Source organism: Aphidius gifuensis, linkage group LG5 (assembly GCF_014905175.1).
Source record: "Aphidius gifuensis isolate YNYX2018 linkage group LG5, ASM1490517v1, whole genome shotgun sequence".
Lineage (NCBI taxonomy): Eukaryota > Metazoa > Arthropoda > Insecta > Hymenoptera > Braconidae > Aphidius > Aphidius gifuensis.
This window is the reverse complement of record NC_057792.1, coordinates 5,702,962-5,720,145: the sequence shown is the minus strand read 5'-3', so window position 1 is coordinate 5,720,145 and position 17,184 is coordinate 5,702,962. Positions and strand designations below refer to the sequence as shown.

The following is a 17,184-nucleotide window of genomic DNA, read 5'->3' as shown; positions in this document are numbered from 1 at the left end:
TAAATATTACCTAAAATACATACAAAAAAATTAATATATTTTATTATTAAATATTTATTAAATAGATCTAATTATATAAAATTAAATTTTGAAAAAATTAAAAAAAAAAAAAAAAGAAATCTTAGTCTTTGGTCCTTTGGGACTTGTGACTCAATTTCCACTCGTCCCTTACGATTAAAATTATTATTAATGAATATATTAAAATAAAAATAAATCACAAGGGACATTTGAATGGAATATAAATTATTAAAAATATAAACAATATAGTTTATAATATTAATAAATCTTAAAAATGACTTAAAATACTTATACCCGGTAAAGAGTCTCGCTTTTTAAAAATTGAGGCGAGACTCTACCGAGTCTCTTGATAACAATAATCTCTATTTTAAAAATTGATAAAATGATAAAAATAAAAAATATATATAATAATGACAATACACAAGTTGATACAATTTAATAATTATTACATAATGTTATATTATTAATATTATTATCATTATTATTTTTATTATTAAAATTTAATAATAGATTAATAAAAAGATAAGCAATCGTTTCGTTGACACGAGTAAACCGTTCAGTTCTTTGGATGCTGGGTAACTCGTTGAGATTAAATAAATAATAATAATAATAATATTAATAATAAAAAAAAAATAATAATAACAATGATTATTTGTTAAATATTATTTCCGCTGTCTGTCGTATTTTTCAATTTTTTTTTTTTTTTATAATAATATTTACCCTAGCCCTTTGATTAACCAGTTTGTGTATTCATATATTTATATGAAAAAATTACTTCCGTTTATTTTATGTATATTATGGTTGTTATTTATAATAGTCATACAAATTGATGATTATTTAAAATTACAAGACAACAAATATTCATATAAAATATAATTTATATAAATTGACAAATTGTTATATGCAATATCATCAATTTTAAGTATAATTTATAAAAATTTTTTTATAATCATTCAGTTGAAATATCATTTTTTTTTTATTCCAAAATATATTTTTTTAAACATTGGAATATTATTTATTTATAAATAATAATTATTGTTTTTTTTTAATGTAAATATTCAACTGAGATTTTTAGGTGTTAATGAGTGTTTTTGATTTTTTGAAGATGAATGACGTAGTTGTTGATGATGTTGATTATTATTATTATAATGATTACGATTGTGCCTTCTTGCACGTTTACATTGAGTCGTACAACATTCATCTGCATCCGGTATACGTTCACCACGCTTTAATTGATTAACTATGGTATTACATAGTGAACGAGGACAACGTTTCCTGTCACATTTAACTTCTCCATCCTAAATAAATTAATTGTTTTTATAGTTATCATTTAAATGAATAATTAAATAGCTATTTTTAAATATAATTTACCTTGCATCGACATTTAACACATTTAACTTCACCATGTGAATGAATTTTTGGATGCCATTCTCTGCCATTTTCATATGGACCACCAACTGGATATTTACATCCACCAGCAGCAATAATATCATCAGCAATACGTTTAGCTGATAATTTTGTTGCTGGTTGATCATGTGGTATATTAATATCATGTGTCAAATTATTTGTTGTTTGTGAAATAATTGGACAAACTTTACAGCAAGCTTTTTTATCTGGTCTTGTTGCTAATTTTTCATTACAACTTAAAGGAGGACATGGTACTCGAGGACAACGAACTTCTAAGCTAACTGGCTGTTGTGTTAAATTAAATTTAAAAAAAAAAATTAATAAATATCAATTAATTATAATGAATATATTTTAATTTACTTACATCACATGTACATATTGCACATGTATCAAAACCAGATGGTGGTAAATAAGGATGCCAAGAGGATCCAGAAGGATGAAATTGTCCAGCCAATGTGCAGCCTCTCAGTGGTAATACATTATTTGATTCTTCAATAATTTTTTCATGAGAAGTTGGTGTTGCAGGATTTAAAATTGACGTAACTGTTGTTGTTGTTGTTGTTGTTGATGATGTTGGTGTTGGTGTTGTTGAATTAATACTTGGTGATCCTGTATAAAAATTAAACGTTAATATTCAAATTAAATTTGTATTTATGAAGCTAAGAAAAAACTTACCAATGCAAATTGAACAACAATGACCAACTGGTGGATTAATTATTCTATCAATTGGACAATTTAATGGTGGACATGGTACTGGATCACAATTTGTAATTCCCAATCGACAATGACACATTAAACAAGAATTTGATTTAGCTGTCCATTGTGTACCATCATCATAAAATTTAGTTTCATGAAAACATGAGCTTGTTTCAATTTCTGTATTTGGTGGATGTAAATTATATATCATATTACTACCAACATCATTATCAGTAAAATGTGGAAGACAATTAATTGGTGCACGTGTTTTAAATTGTGTTTTCATAAGTTTACTTGTTATATTATTATTAATACCAATTAATTCTAAAAATCCAATACCAGAATCAATTCTATATATTTCAATTTGTGATAAACCATTAATTGAACCTTCTAATATATTACCATTAAATTCATCTAATAATCTTTTAGATACTGGTGCACCTTCAGCAAGTACTGGCATTGTTTCTAAATATAATTTAAGACTTGTTTGATTTTCATATTCTTCATCATCAGTTTGTTTATTATATTCTTCGGGTAAACCAGTTATTTCAAGTTCATAATAAAGTGTACATTCAATTGGATCAATATTTAACCATACAATACCAAACATTGTACCAGAAATTGGTGATTTAATTAATGTTGGTGTTAAATTATCTTTAGCATCAGCAATTGATTTTTGTATTAAACGACCTCTTAATAAACTTCCAATTTGTGATGCAGCAACAATTGATAATTCACCTTTAAATAATGATTCTAATAATCTTGGACTTGGTCTATCTAATGTACCATTACCATTTGAACCACCAATTAATGTTGGTGTTAAATCTTCAAGTTCAGTTTTTTTTTTTCCACCATCATCGACAATTGTAACTATTGGATTTTCATCTTCTAAACCATTTAAATTAACTCCATAATGTAATGCACCATAACGATCTAAAAATGCCCATGCTATACCACTTGCATGACTTTTTGATTCAGATGATATTAAACTTTGATAAATATCACAAGAAACTCTACTTCCAATTATTCCACTTAATCTTAATGCTTGTGGATCTTTTTTAGATGATATTGTTATTGTTAATTTACCACGTGATAATAAACGTAAATCATTAGCAGTAATAGCACTTCTAACTTCACCAAAATTAATATCATCAGATGGTTTTTTAATAATAATTTCATCTTGTAATATAATATAATTTTTTTCTTGATGTTCAATTAATACAATTAATGGTACATCAGTTATATCATCAGGTAAAAATAAACCATTAACAACAATTGATACATGAATTGATGGTGCTGATACTGATGATACTGATATTATTGATGTTGCTGTTGAACCAATTATAACAGATCTATCAGAACCAAGTGTTGGCTCAAGTAGTGATGAAAATTGTTCAGTTGATAATGCTTTGTAACGTAATAATTGACCAATTAATGCTGATTTTTTTATTTCAGATTTTGTTGAATCCTGAATTTCCCATATTAATGATATATACATTTCTTCATCACGTAATAATTTTCTATAATCACGTGGTACTCTTTTCCATACACCACATAATTTATCTGTTGAATTTTGATAATAACCAATTGTTTTTTCAATTTTTTGTTCTTCTAATATACTTCCAGTATCATCAATAAATTGTATTATATTTGGACGTGGTGTACCAATACCCAAGTAAAATGAATAGTAAAGATTTTTACGATTAAATGTAAAACGACCAGTTGCTACATAACTGTATATTTCAAAATTTATTGCTTCGTTCACACGGTCTACAACTTGTCTTGATGTTTTACTACTTATAATAGTACCAAAATCTACATTTTAAATAAATAACAAATAAAAATAAATTATCATTATTCATTATGCTCTTCTTTTTTTTTTTTTTTTTTTATATTTTTGTTTCAACTCACGTTTAAGACTTCGTTCTTCTTCTTCTATTGTCAGTTGAATTGGCACATCCTGTACAAGCTCTGTACCTATTTTTGACAAGTTAAAATAAAAAATAAAAATTATATTCAAGAATTTATATGATTATCTAATTAATCAAGATAATTTATATGTGAATCACGTTTATTGTGGCTTTTTTTGTTGTCTTGATTTTTGTGTTTGTATATACATGTTATCTTTATTAATCCACATGGTCATATAACACGCAAATTTATTATGACAAACCTCAATCATTCTGAATATACAAGTCAAAGTTATTCGGAATTTGTGCATTGGATTAATGCCAAATGATGCGAGTCTTATCGATCATACACATCGGATTATTTAAATTTTTTTCAAAAATTTTCTTTTATATATATACGTTTATTGAATTTAAAATATGACAGAAAAAAAAAAAAAAGAAATACTAATGAATGTGGATTAAATATTTGAAATAATTTATTAATCTTTTGTATTCTGGTAAATAATTTCCCCCCGAAAAAAAAGGATAACATCATGAAGCGTGTATTAGTATAGAAATAATAAGTTATTTAAAAATTAAAATAAATCATTATAAAAATAATAAAAGCATAGTAATATACATGATGAATGATGAATGATTTGAATTTTTAAAAAATTATGACAACAGTATATCATACGATAAATAAATAAATATTTCATTTAAAAATTTATTTATTTATTTAAAATTTACTTTAATCATATATCTTTGATAAATTCAAAATTAATTAATTTAAAAATTTATTAATTAGTCATTTTATTGTAATGACACAATGTTATTATTATTTCAAATTTAATTTTTTTTTTTCATATTAATCTTTCAAATATTGTATGAAATGTTTATTTATTTTTATTTATTATTATATATTATTATAAAGATTATTATTATCATCATATATCTTGGATAAATTTGTAATTAATTTAATTTTCATTTACTAGTAGAAATTTTTGTCGTGCAATATTTTCTACATGAGATTCTTTTTTTTTTGGATGATTTCATTTAGTTTATTTAATCGTGTAAACTACAATGGTGCAAACTAAATCATACAAAATAATTACTATCAATTAAAATCTCATTTAAAAATTTAATTAGTCTACACACAACGGGACAGATTAAATTTTTTTTATTATCTTTATTCGTTTTTTTAAATTCATTCAATCCAGTTTTTTATGTAATTTTTATTATTATTTTTTCGTTTTATTAAATATCAACTATACCCAATATCATTATGCATGCTAATATTTACATTTAGATTGCACACATTTTAATCGAAGTGACGCCATGCGGCAATACAATCGGCGCCATAGTGCTAAATCGTCGCGCCCGACTTATTTTCTCTCATATTTTAATTCACTATCACATTCTCATTTTTTTTTACAACATTACTATTCAATCATAATTTTATTGAAAAAAAAAAAAAAACCAAACAAATTTTAATTTATTTACTTTCTTTGAATTTAAATTACATTATTGAAAAATAAAATTTAGATTAAAAAATAAAAAAAATCAAATTGATAACTATCTAAATAGATATATATATGATAATATTATATTCCATGTTAAATGGAGCAGTAAATTAAGTAGTGAATAATGTGGTTTAAAAAAAAAATTAATATTTATTTACTGCAATTGAATAATGCATGAAAATAAATTTCATATATTTAATTTATCTTAATCGATTTTGACTTAATGTATACTTTGCCAATTGGCACAGTTTGTTTATGCTAAAAACATATAATTATCTGTCATCATTTAGTTAATTATAAGAAAAATATATTAATCAATATTTCAATTATATTTTATGGATAAAAAAATAAAATAGATTGAAAGAAATTTTACCACAAAATGTAACTTAAAAAAAATTTTTTTTCTTAGCACTTGTGATCTTTTAACTCTACAACGATGATAGAATTTATGATGGAATTAAATTGATGATAATTTAATTGTAATGATAATTATTGGCCTAGAAATATCCAAGTATGCTTTGTAAAAAAGAGAGAGCTATGACCTGTTAATTATTTTGCTACAGTACATATTCTCTCATTTGTATTTTAATTTGTGATTATTTTTTTTTTATTTGAATTAATAGCTTTTAAATGTATTTATTTTTTATTAGCTGTTTTATTAGCTACAGTACTAATTGATATATAAATTTTTATTTATTTTTTCTCACTCATTTTATTGAGCTATTGATGAGGGTATTAATCTGAATTTAAAAAAATTTTTTCGTGGTATTACTCGTGACTATAACCGTAGAAATAAAATTAATATTTGATAAAAAAAAAATCCAGCGATAATTAATTTTTAATTTTATAATAGCTTATGGTTTTTTTAAAAATATTTGAGTAAACTATTTGATGAAAAATATATATTATTTTATGCGTGTTTGTTTTAATTTTAATTTTTTTTATTTTATAGTTTGTGTGTATTTTATTGTTTTTATTTTTGTCATATAAAATTGCATGTTATTCTATAAAATACACCTTATTCGGTAGATTCCATAAACCGTTTATGGAAACACAAGTTTTTCATATAGCCATATTAAATAAAACCAGAAATATATATCATCAAATTGATTTTTTTTTTAAGTATATTGTCATCATTATTGTCAATAAAAGGTAGTTCTATTTAATTTAGAAAGTTTAACAAAAAAAATTCTAAAAGTTTAACGAAATTTATCAATCATTTTTCTTTTTTTTAAATTTAATATATAATTTTTAACGAAACTTGTTATTGTTTATCAAAATTTTTTATTTGCAAATTTTTTCTTATAAATTAATTGATGTAAAAAAAAAAAAAAACAACTTACTGTATTGACCAGGACAACTCTTGCAACATTTTCCAGGTAATAATTCTGCATCATCACACTCAACTACTGGACATTCATTTTTGATATTTCTACATTGTACTCTAGCTACAATTCTTCTTTTTTTTTGTATCTAAAAATAAATTAAATAATAAATTTTGAAAATTTACAATGTAAAAATAATGATTACAATGATAATTAATAATAATATATAATTGAGACATGCAATTTACAAAAAAAAAACATGAGTAAATTTTTTGATCATTCTTGTGATTTGTAACGAAACGCGTGTGACCTCGTATACGTCATCAATATATTTATAAAACAGACATAAAAAACTAACCGGCAGACTAAATTTATATACCCACAATAATCTTACTTATTAATCAAAATAAATTATATCAAATTGATATAGAAAAAAATAAAATAAGAATAGAAAAAAGTTTCAAAGAAAAAAACGAAAATAAATTCTATTAAAATTGCGTATTATGTTTTTATATATAAATATAAAATTTATCAACAGTATCTATTTACAATTTCGAAAATAATACAATTATAATTTTTAATTTATAAAATTTATAAATAATTAATTTATATTTTTAAATAATTGCCGAAAAAAAGTAAAAAAAAAAAAACAAATTTAAAAAAGCTTTAAAGCTCCAATTTTTTCTCGAAGAAATATTTCATTTTATTTATTAAAAATCGCAAAAAAAAATTATTGGAAAATTTTTCTGTTTTCTTTAAATTTATTTTGATATTATTATTATATTTTATGAGATAATGAATAACTCACTGGTATGCACTCGCACTTAATGCAGTACATGACGCCAAATGGTGGTCCCAAGTCGGCATTCCATTTAGATCCAAGCTCTTTTCTCTGCTTTCCAAAAGTGCATTCTGTAATTTGAATAAACACACACATATTTTAATATACATACTATATATATATTTCTATTTTTACATATAATTTTTACATATATAAACTATGAAACAGAAAAAAACAAAAATGAATATACGTGCATGCATATTAACATTTTATTTTTATCCAATTTTTATAACACAATATTGTTTTTTTTTTTTTGGGTTTTTTAAATTTATGATTTATATATTTAATACGCATGGTACATGGAGTGGTTTTGTCTCAAGTGCGTGTAATAGATATCACCTCTTACTCACACTCATTGTAACGTCAATATTTGCTGAGCTGTCTTCATGTGCAAAGAAGTGTTTTACAATTTATCCTTTAACATATACACTTGAAATATTTTATGATATGAAAAAACAAAATTATAAGTTATCATTTAGTGATAAAAAAAATTTTTTAAATTTACACATGGCATGTTTTTTTTTCAAGATAGTTATGATGTTTTAAAGAGCCTGGTGATTCTTGTGTTATGAATTTTTATAAAAAATTGTTTTTTTTTTTTTTTTCAAGTTTGTTAAGTGCATATATACACTTGTTAAAAGAATTTAAATTTATTAAATTTAGTGGTATGTATGATTGGTGACATGTACTTGTCTGATTTTTAGTTAATTTACCATAAATTTTTTTTATTTTATAAGCTGTGTATATGTGCATATAAATGTGTTCTTTAAGTCGTAATGCAACTTGTCGTTTCATTTTGAGATCAATAACCCCGTACGTATTTTGCAGCTATATACTTTTTCAACAACTTAAATAACTAGATAAATATATAAAATTAAGAAAAATAAAATTTAATAATTACACAAATGTGGAAAATTAATAAAAAAATGCAAAATTTAACATTTTTCAAATGACAAAATAAATCTAAATTTTTTAAAAAATGTTAATTTAATATTTAGCTTTAATTTAAAAATTAAATACTTGAAAAAAATATTTTAAAAAATTAACATTAAACAAAAATAATGTTAAATTAATATTTTTTAAAAATTTTAATTTAACATCTTAAAAAATATTAACTCATTATTTAATATTTTTTTAAAATATGTTTTATTAACAAATTTAAAATGTTAATTTTCTATTAAATTTCAAACAATACTTTTTATTTTTATATTAATTACAAAATTAAATAAAAAATAAAAAATATTAAACTAACATTTTTTTAAAATTTGTATTTTTATATTAACATTTATTTTTTGTTTAAATAAAATAAATGTATATAAAAATTGCATTTTAATATTTTCAAAAAAATGCTAAATAACAATTTAAAAATGTTAAAAATTTAAAACTCTATTTAAGGTATGTAAAATTAATATTTTATTCACAAATAAACTAAACTATTATACCTAAAAATAAAATTTTCGCAATTTTCAAAATACTTATATATAGTTTAAGTACATAATTAACATCAGGGAAATTAAAAACAGCGCCGAGACGTCTCGCAAACTCGATTATTTTATTTTCTATCTATTTATCCTACTCTCGTCTTACATACCATGTTTATTTGATGACATATATATTTGATTTTGTATATATATACCTACATTTATAAATTAAAATAAAAAAAAAATATATAAGCATCAGGTGTGCAAATTAATGATCGTGTGTCGCGTGATTATCAACACGTCATTTTTTATTATTACGCAATAACAAATATAATAGTATATTTAAATAATTTTTTTTCCAAATAACAATATGTACTTTTATAAATCTTAATAAATTTTATTTTCATTTTAATTATTTTTCCTTTAATCGACAAAGCATTTCAAACAATAATAAATAATTTTTAATACTCAAAAAATCGAAAAAAATATTATTAGTTTATTAATTTACCTTTCAATTTTAATCAAATTAATGATTTATGATATTTTCCTTGATTTTTCAAATTTTAAACATTTAAAATACCAAAAACTTTGCAACAAACTCGTGATCATGATGGTAAAAAAAAAAGAAAGAGACTATATATCTTGAGATTCCGTCTAACTTTAGTCGTCGTTTGAGCCTACTCACCGAAAAGCAAAGAGAAAAAAAAAATTAAAAGAAAAATCTATATAGTACTTTAGTCAACATGACGTAACACCTTGTCGTAACCTTCGTTTGTAAAATTTAAAGTAAAAAAATAAATAAATAAAATAATCCCCCTTCACCTCTTTTCGTATACGATTTTATTTTTTTAAATTTTATTTATCTGCCCTCGTTTGTATGTTAAACATATAACATATCATTTGATTTTTATTTATTATTTTATTTTTGACCCAAAAAAACTCTCGAGACTGCTGGGCATTTTTTCAATGTGTATATATTTTTTTTTTTTTTTTTTTACATAAAATAATACACCCACATTTGTGTTGATTCATTTTATCAAATGGTCGTTTATTGGATATCTGATTTGCTTATAATATCACGATACATCCGGCTGTAAATACGACTATAAATATTATGTTACTCGCGTGGGTGCATCAGTCTCATCATCATCGATACTTGTTAATTTTTTTTTTTCAAGTAAAAATTTAATTAATGAATTATTTAAATTACCTATTGTAATTATTTTTATTCAATTAACTTGCTCGTTTATTTTTGAATTTATCAATATAATTTTTTGATTTATAATTTAGATTTTTTTGCCATTTAATTTACCAAAATGAGAAATTTTAATTGATAAATTATACAAATTATCTATTGTAAATATTTTTATATAATTATTAAACTGTTATGCTTTAATTTTTTTTTCAGATGATGATTTTGTTGATGACCATATGGGGCACTATGAAGACCAATAAGTGACTCTTTAAATGGTATTGAAATGAACAAATGAAAGGATATATCCATCGTCAGTTACAGCAATGTCAAATTTGGTATGTACATATTTTTTTTTATGGATTTACTTGGCCCCGTGACACACACGATAAACAATTATTTATAAAAAAAAAAAAAAGAGTAAAATATAATGACGTAAATTTTTTAAATGTCCCTGAATTTTATTTATTTTTATGTTAAATGATGGACACAATACAATGTCAGATTCAAATCTAGATCAAGGGGTTAATAATTGTCAAATAATAATTTTATTTTATAATCAAATATTTATATTATATTTTTAGATTGAATTTATTTCTGAGTAAGCGAAAAAATTAAAAATTAAAATTACAAATTGATCATTACATCCACTATTTAATAATAGAAATTTTCAAAAATTTTTTTTTGCAAATTGAACAATGGAATACGAACTTATTTATGAAATAAATTTAAAAAATTAATTTTGAAAAATAACAACAATAAAAAATTAATAATTAAAATTTATTTATTTATTTATTTATTTAATTTTTGATGTACCCAGCGGCTTTACAGCCATAAAATGAAAAATTTCTATCTACACAAATTTCTATCTATTTCTATCTGTAAAAATTTCGAATCGAATTTTTCTATTAGTTTGTAATATTATGCATTTTTTTTTCATGTAATAATTCAACAAAAATTATTAACTTTAATTACATTAATAATTATATATTTGTATAATTTTATTTATTTATTTTGGCCCGTCAAAAATACTTGTTTATAACCGGATCCTTATATAGAAAGAACAAGTAAAGTACCTGATTTCGATGAGACTCATATTATATATAAATTATTTTTATTAAAAATAATTAATAAATAATAATAACAAACAATATAATTTATTATTTTATACAAATTAATTTGATAAAAATAATGTAAATTAAATTTTCATTTGAATTTAATTATACGAACAAATTACAAAAATATAAAGAGCAGATAATAATTTTTTTTTTTTTTTATATTTACTTGTTGATTTATTAATTAATTAAATTGTTTGTTTATTTATCATTCAATTGATTTATTCATGTATTTGTTTATTTATTTTTTTAAGTAGAAAAAATTCTTGATGGATAATTTGTCGAGTTGCGAGAATCGTTTTCTTTAATTATCATCATACAAATGTGTATAATATTCCATTCACCCTGATGATTATAATCTTTTAAACAAAGTGGGATTAATAAATTTACTCTCTTTTATATTTATAAAATTGCATGAGTTTAAAATTTCATGTTATTTTTAAATAATAATTAAAATTGTTGTCAATTGAGTGTATCATGATGATAATAATAATTTATATATAAATTTTCAATTGATAATATGAGATTTTTTTTTTTTTTAAATCAACAAAATGGATATGTTAAAAAAAAAGAAAAAAAAAAACAATTTATACAGTTGAGTGATCGTATAATCACAGAGTATATCCTTGATGGGTGGAATTTTTCACAGCCTTTCATTTTCTGGGAATTTTGCTTTTGCGATTTGACCGCACGCCGATTGATAAAAATCTGATGGACGTTAATTCATTTTTTATTTCTTTTTTTATTAAATAATTCTTACTGACACGCCTATATAGGTCTATACATATTTAACTTTTGTCTCTTTCACCCAGTATTTGTTTAAACTTTTTTTTTTTTATTAAATTAAATTTATGTTTTTTTTTTTTATGGAATCTGTGCTCTTGGTCAATATACATTATTCATTATCGGTTGTACCCAGGATATGCCTTATTTTACCTGCATACAAATATTTATTTATTTTATTTTAAATAAATAAAAAATAAGCATCAATATTTATTTAAACGAGAGCAAATTCCAACAATGATAATATTTTAAATTTTAAATTTTTATAATAATAATATAAATGTTGAAAATTTTTAACATTTTTAAATTGTTATTTAGCATTTTTTTGAAAATATTAAAATGCAATTTTTATATACATTTATTTTATTTTAACAAAAAATAAATGTTAATATAAAAATACAAATTTTAAAAAAATGTTAGTTTAATATTTTTTATTTTTTATTTAATTTTGTAATTAATATAAAAATAAAAAGTATTGTTTGAAATTTAATAGAAAATTAACATTTTAAATTTGTTAATAAAACATATTTTAAAAAAATATTAAATAATGAGTTAATATTTTTTAAGATGTTAAATTAAAATTTTTAAAAAATATTAATTTAACATTGTTTTTGTTTAATGTTAATTTTTTTAAATATTTTTTTTCAAGTATTTAATTTTTAAATTAAAGCTAAATATTAAATTAACATTTTTTAAAAAATTTAGATTTATTTTTTCATTTGAAAAATGTTAAATTTTGAATTTTTTTATTAATTTTCCACATTTGTGTAATTATTAAATTTTATTTTTGTTAATATTATCTAGTTAATCAAGTTGTTTAATTTTACATTCATTAACTATTTGTAAATTAATTGAATTCTTTTTACCAGTATAAATTGATCAACCATAATAAATATATTATATTATAATATTTGTTGAATGAAAAAAAAAAAAAATATATAATATTGTAAATTTGAATATAAAATTGCGTGTTAGATATATTTAAAATATTCACAAGTTGATATATATAAAATGCCATTCTCAATTTTATTGTAAGAGTTCATAGCACATGTCCGGGTTCGTTTATTAGCCGATGTCTGCACCTATAACCCAGAATTAGATCTACTATTTTACATGTACATATGCACACACAATAATATACTCTTATTATAACTCTATACAATATGTATATATATTGCAAAGTGTATATTGCAATTATTCCAAGTGCAATGTCTATTATTTTTTTTTATTCTTTCATTTATTTTAATTATTTTTATTTCATTGTAACAAATACAAGTACAGTATATACCAACTTAAATATTTATCCTCAAGACCGATTACGCATTAGCACATTTTTCTTTATATGCATTGTATATACAACTTCAACAACACCAACAACATTGTCTTAAGAATATTTTAAAACCATTTGGTATTGTCCCTTAATCTCATTTTATTTTTAATAATTCAAATACAACATAACGCCTACCCTCATCCGCCGATGACTTGCCATCATCAAAGGTCTTTGACACTTTTTTTTCATTATTATTTTTTTATTTAAACAATTCCTCTGTAATATATTAAGGAGAGTCTGGCAAAACTTTCGCCAATTTTTTTTTTATTTATCTTTGAAATAAGTCGAGGTAAAGAGCGCATATTTTATCATACATGCCCAACCCTGATGGTGTGTTAATAGTAAATACAGATAGAAAAAAAAAATTAAATTCAACTGAATGACAATAAAATAATTTTTTTTTTTTCTACTTTCTTTTAGTGTCATTTAAAAATAGGCTTAAAATTTTTTTTTTGCTCATATAGATTGTATGATGATGGATAAATATATTTATTACAATGATGATAAAAATGATACGAGTATGTATTTGTTAAAACGACATGAGTAGACATGGTAATATATTTGCAAAAAAAAAAAAAAGGGTGAGTAAGATAGGAAGAGTCTTGAAGGCGGCGTCGACGGCAATCGTTTTGTGTCTCGTACTCGTCTAAATATATATACATACAGCATACATACCGAAAAAAAAAAAAAAAAAAATACCTATTAAAAGTGCACGCGTGTATCCCAATATATACATACATACTACTTAATTTAAACTATATATAATAATTTTTTATGAACTATATCAATATGTATTTTTTTTTTTACATATTTCTTCTTTTTATAAATATACATGATGATTGATATATATTTATAACATTTCTATAAACAGTATTAATAATTTATAAATGTTATAAAAATTTACTATTAAAAATTATATTTATGTATGTGTATGTGTGTGTGTGGCTTTTTAAATACAGAGCAATCATTGTCGTTTATATAGGCGCGCACATGGGCGTTTTCTTTTCAGCTTCTGCTTCAACTTTTAGCTTGGCCAATTAAGTCAATCTTGAGGGAAAATATGCAACAACGATCAGCTCAATATACCATAGTTATCATTTTTTTTTTATTTTTATTAAATATATACTGTATATAAAAAAACAGTAAATGTATAATTATTAAATCAAAAAAAAAAAACAAAATTTTTTAATATAATGATAAATAAAAATTTTCAATATGAAAATTTAATTTTTTTTTATATAGAAAATATAATTTTCAATACAGTAAATAATTTTTTTCATATAAAATAATTTTTTTTTTGATGAAAAATAATTTTTCTTTGATGGAAAAAATTTTTTTTTCGATGAAAAATAATTTTTTTTTGATGAAAATAAATTTTTTTTTGATGGAAATAAATTTTTTTTTTTATCAATGAATAATCAAGAACAGGATGATGAAAAAATGATGATTTATTTCTCAATGTATATATATCGATATAAACTAATAACCGCAATACTATTTTATATCTTTTCCACTGCATCGGTAATTTTTTTTTTCTTTATTTTAACACATGTTAACGATATACGAGTGACGTAGGTAAACAAATTGTAATACAGGTATGTTGAATATATATTTAATTCAAGTCTTACCGGCATCACGATTGGGTCTTTTAACCCAGTCGTCCTCGAGAAGTGGTGCGGCCTTGCGTCCCTCAGTACTAATAGGACCCTCAAGCATCAATCCAAGTAGAAATACCAGAATAACACCAGTCTGAACATTCATATTGATGAACTCCTTAAAAAATTTTATCATCTTCAATTTTTTTACACACACTACAATTGTTTATTAATTTAACTTGAAAAAAAATCTAATATTTAAAAAAAATATATATATTTCACAAGTTTATTTAAACAATTATTATTATTGTTTTTTTTTTATTTAAAAAATACACTTTATCTTTTGTCACACACTGGTGACAAAACAATCTTATTATTTTATTTTATTAAACTTTATTTTTGTATTATTTTCAATGATAAGAGTACAAAATCCATTGAAAAACAACTTTAACACACAGATATATACAAAAAAAAAATAATTGTCAATTAATAAAATTGATGAAAATTCAAAGAAAATAATTTATTTTTAAATTATCGCATCTATTTTAGTTTAATTTTTTTGTTTTTTAATTTAAATATTGTCATGTAAATATTTACTGTACAAAATAAAAAAAAAAAAAAAAATTCATAAAAAAAAAACAAAGCAAAAAGTCACATAATTTATTTAGTTTTTTTTTTTTTTTTAAATTATTTTTTTAAATAATTTTTAATGTACGAACAAATTGACCAAGTCCCGTGTACTGTTGCTCGTCTCATTATCGTCATCATTCACCGGTCTGCAACACACACTCGATGCAGTTTCTATTTTTTTTTTTTTTAAAACAATTACATAGGTATGTGTATATTAACTTAGCGCAGGCGCAACTATTTATCAATTCTTCTATTTTGCTATTTCAAAAATAGTTTTATAAATTAAAGTTAAACACAAAAAAAAAAAATCTCTAATTACACTATTCACAAATTAAATTAAAAATATAATTAATCTATGTTATAGATATTATTGTAAAATATATATTTAATTGAAAAAAAAAATATATTTATATATAAAAGTTAATATTTAAAATTTATCTGTACTGTTAACGAGTGCGCGCGTATGAATGACTGACTGTCAAGTGACTGAGTGATCGCGAGGCAGCGAAAACTAACTTAGCCCCCAGGTCGTCGTCGACGTCGCGGTTGCCGTTGACGGTGTCGTTGTTGTTGTTACCACCGTCGTCTTCGTAGTCACTCTGTAATGTCGTATGTTCATGGATGGTGGGAGGAAGCTGTTTGGCGCTTTGGTACATGTTCTTTTTCTGTCTTCATTTAATATTATATATATTTTCTTCTCTCAGTAACTTAACAATATTATGTACCTTTTTATTCATACGATCAACTATAAAAAAAAATTTTTTTTTTTTTTTCAAAAACAAATCTTGTAACGCTCACGCTTTGATATATTCAAGCATCACCTCATTTTACATGCGTTATATTATTTTTTATTATTTATTAAATTTAATATAATGGTAAATGAATATACAGACATTGAAATTGTAATTTTTTTTTTTTTTCTGATAATATTTAAAATTTTTGTGTGTGGGTGAATTGTAAAAATGTTTTTTTTATTTATTTCAGATGATCCAGGCTTACTTTGAGATACATGAACTACTTGTACTTGTACTTATGGGACTCACCCGGAAAGGAGAGGTGTATTATCGCCTACGCAATTAAGGTGGGTGTTTGCGAGGACCACTTCCGACAATCTCTTATTTTTATTTTTTATTTATCTTAATTTTTCTTTTATTATTATATTTTTTTTTTCTTAATAAATCACATAGCAATAACTTTTATAAAAATTTTTATTTTTTTCATTTTACAAGTGATATGTAAAAATAATATATTTTTTTTTAAATTAATACTGAAATTTTAAGCCATTTTTTTTTTTTTTTTTTTTCACATATAGGTAACGATCCCACCATTAATCTTCTTCCCAGGGATTTCTACGAATAGCCAGAGACAAAAACGTAAAACTAAGTTGAGCAAAAAGTATAAAAAATAATTCTTTTTTTT

At 22.1% G+C, this 17,184-nt stretch overlaps 1 protein-coding gene and 1 long non-coding RNA gene across 2 annotated transcripts; one reads left to right on the top strand and one right to left on the bottom strand.

Annotated features, from left to right (window-relative positions):
- Window positions 1-538: 538 nt before the first annotated feature.
- LOC122857246 (dorsal-ventral patterning protein Sog) lies at window positions 539-17,098 on the bottom strand. Its single transcript, XM_044159312.1, has 8 exons — window positions 15,169-17,098; window positions 7,667-7,770; window positions 6,877-7,006; window positions 4,033-4,098; window positions 2,101-3,936; window positions 1,790-2,034; window positions 1,390-1,710; window positions 539-1,316 (listed from the first exon to the last, which is right to left on the bottom strand). The coding sequence occupies exons 1-8, from the start codon at window positions 15,329-15,331 to the stop codon at window positions 1,077-1,079; spliced, it is 3,105 nt and encodes a 1,034-aa protein (XP_044015247.1). The 5' UTR covers window positions 15,332-17,098; the 3' UTR covers window positions 539-1,076.
- Window positions 10,253-17,164, top strand: LOC122857249. The gene is made up of 4 exons (XR_006374187.1): window positions 10,253-10,297; window positions 10,529-10,650; window positions 16,750-16,846; window positions 17,078-17,164. It is a non-coding gene; the product is annotated as an uncharacterized LOC122857249 (long non-coding RNA).
- Window positions 17,165-17,184: the final 20 nt, after the last annotated feature.

Excerpts from the sequence above, each read along its gene's own strand:
- LOC122857246 (XM_044159312.1), bottom strand. The coding sequence starts at position 15,331 with ATGATAAAATTTTTTAAGGAGTTCATCAATATGAATGTTCAGACTGGT. Across the intron at positions 4,099-6,876 it reads GAGTTGTCCTGGTCAATACA|GTACAGAGCTTGTACAGGAT; the intron begins GTAAGTTGTTTT and ends TGTCAAAAATAG. Across the intron at positions 2,035-2,100 it reads TTGTTGTTCAATTTGCATTG|GATCACCAAGTATTAATTCA; the intron begins GTAAGTTTTTTC and ends ATTTTTATACAG.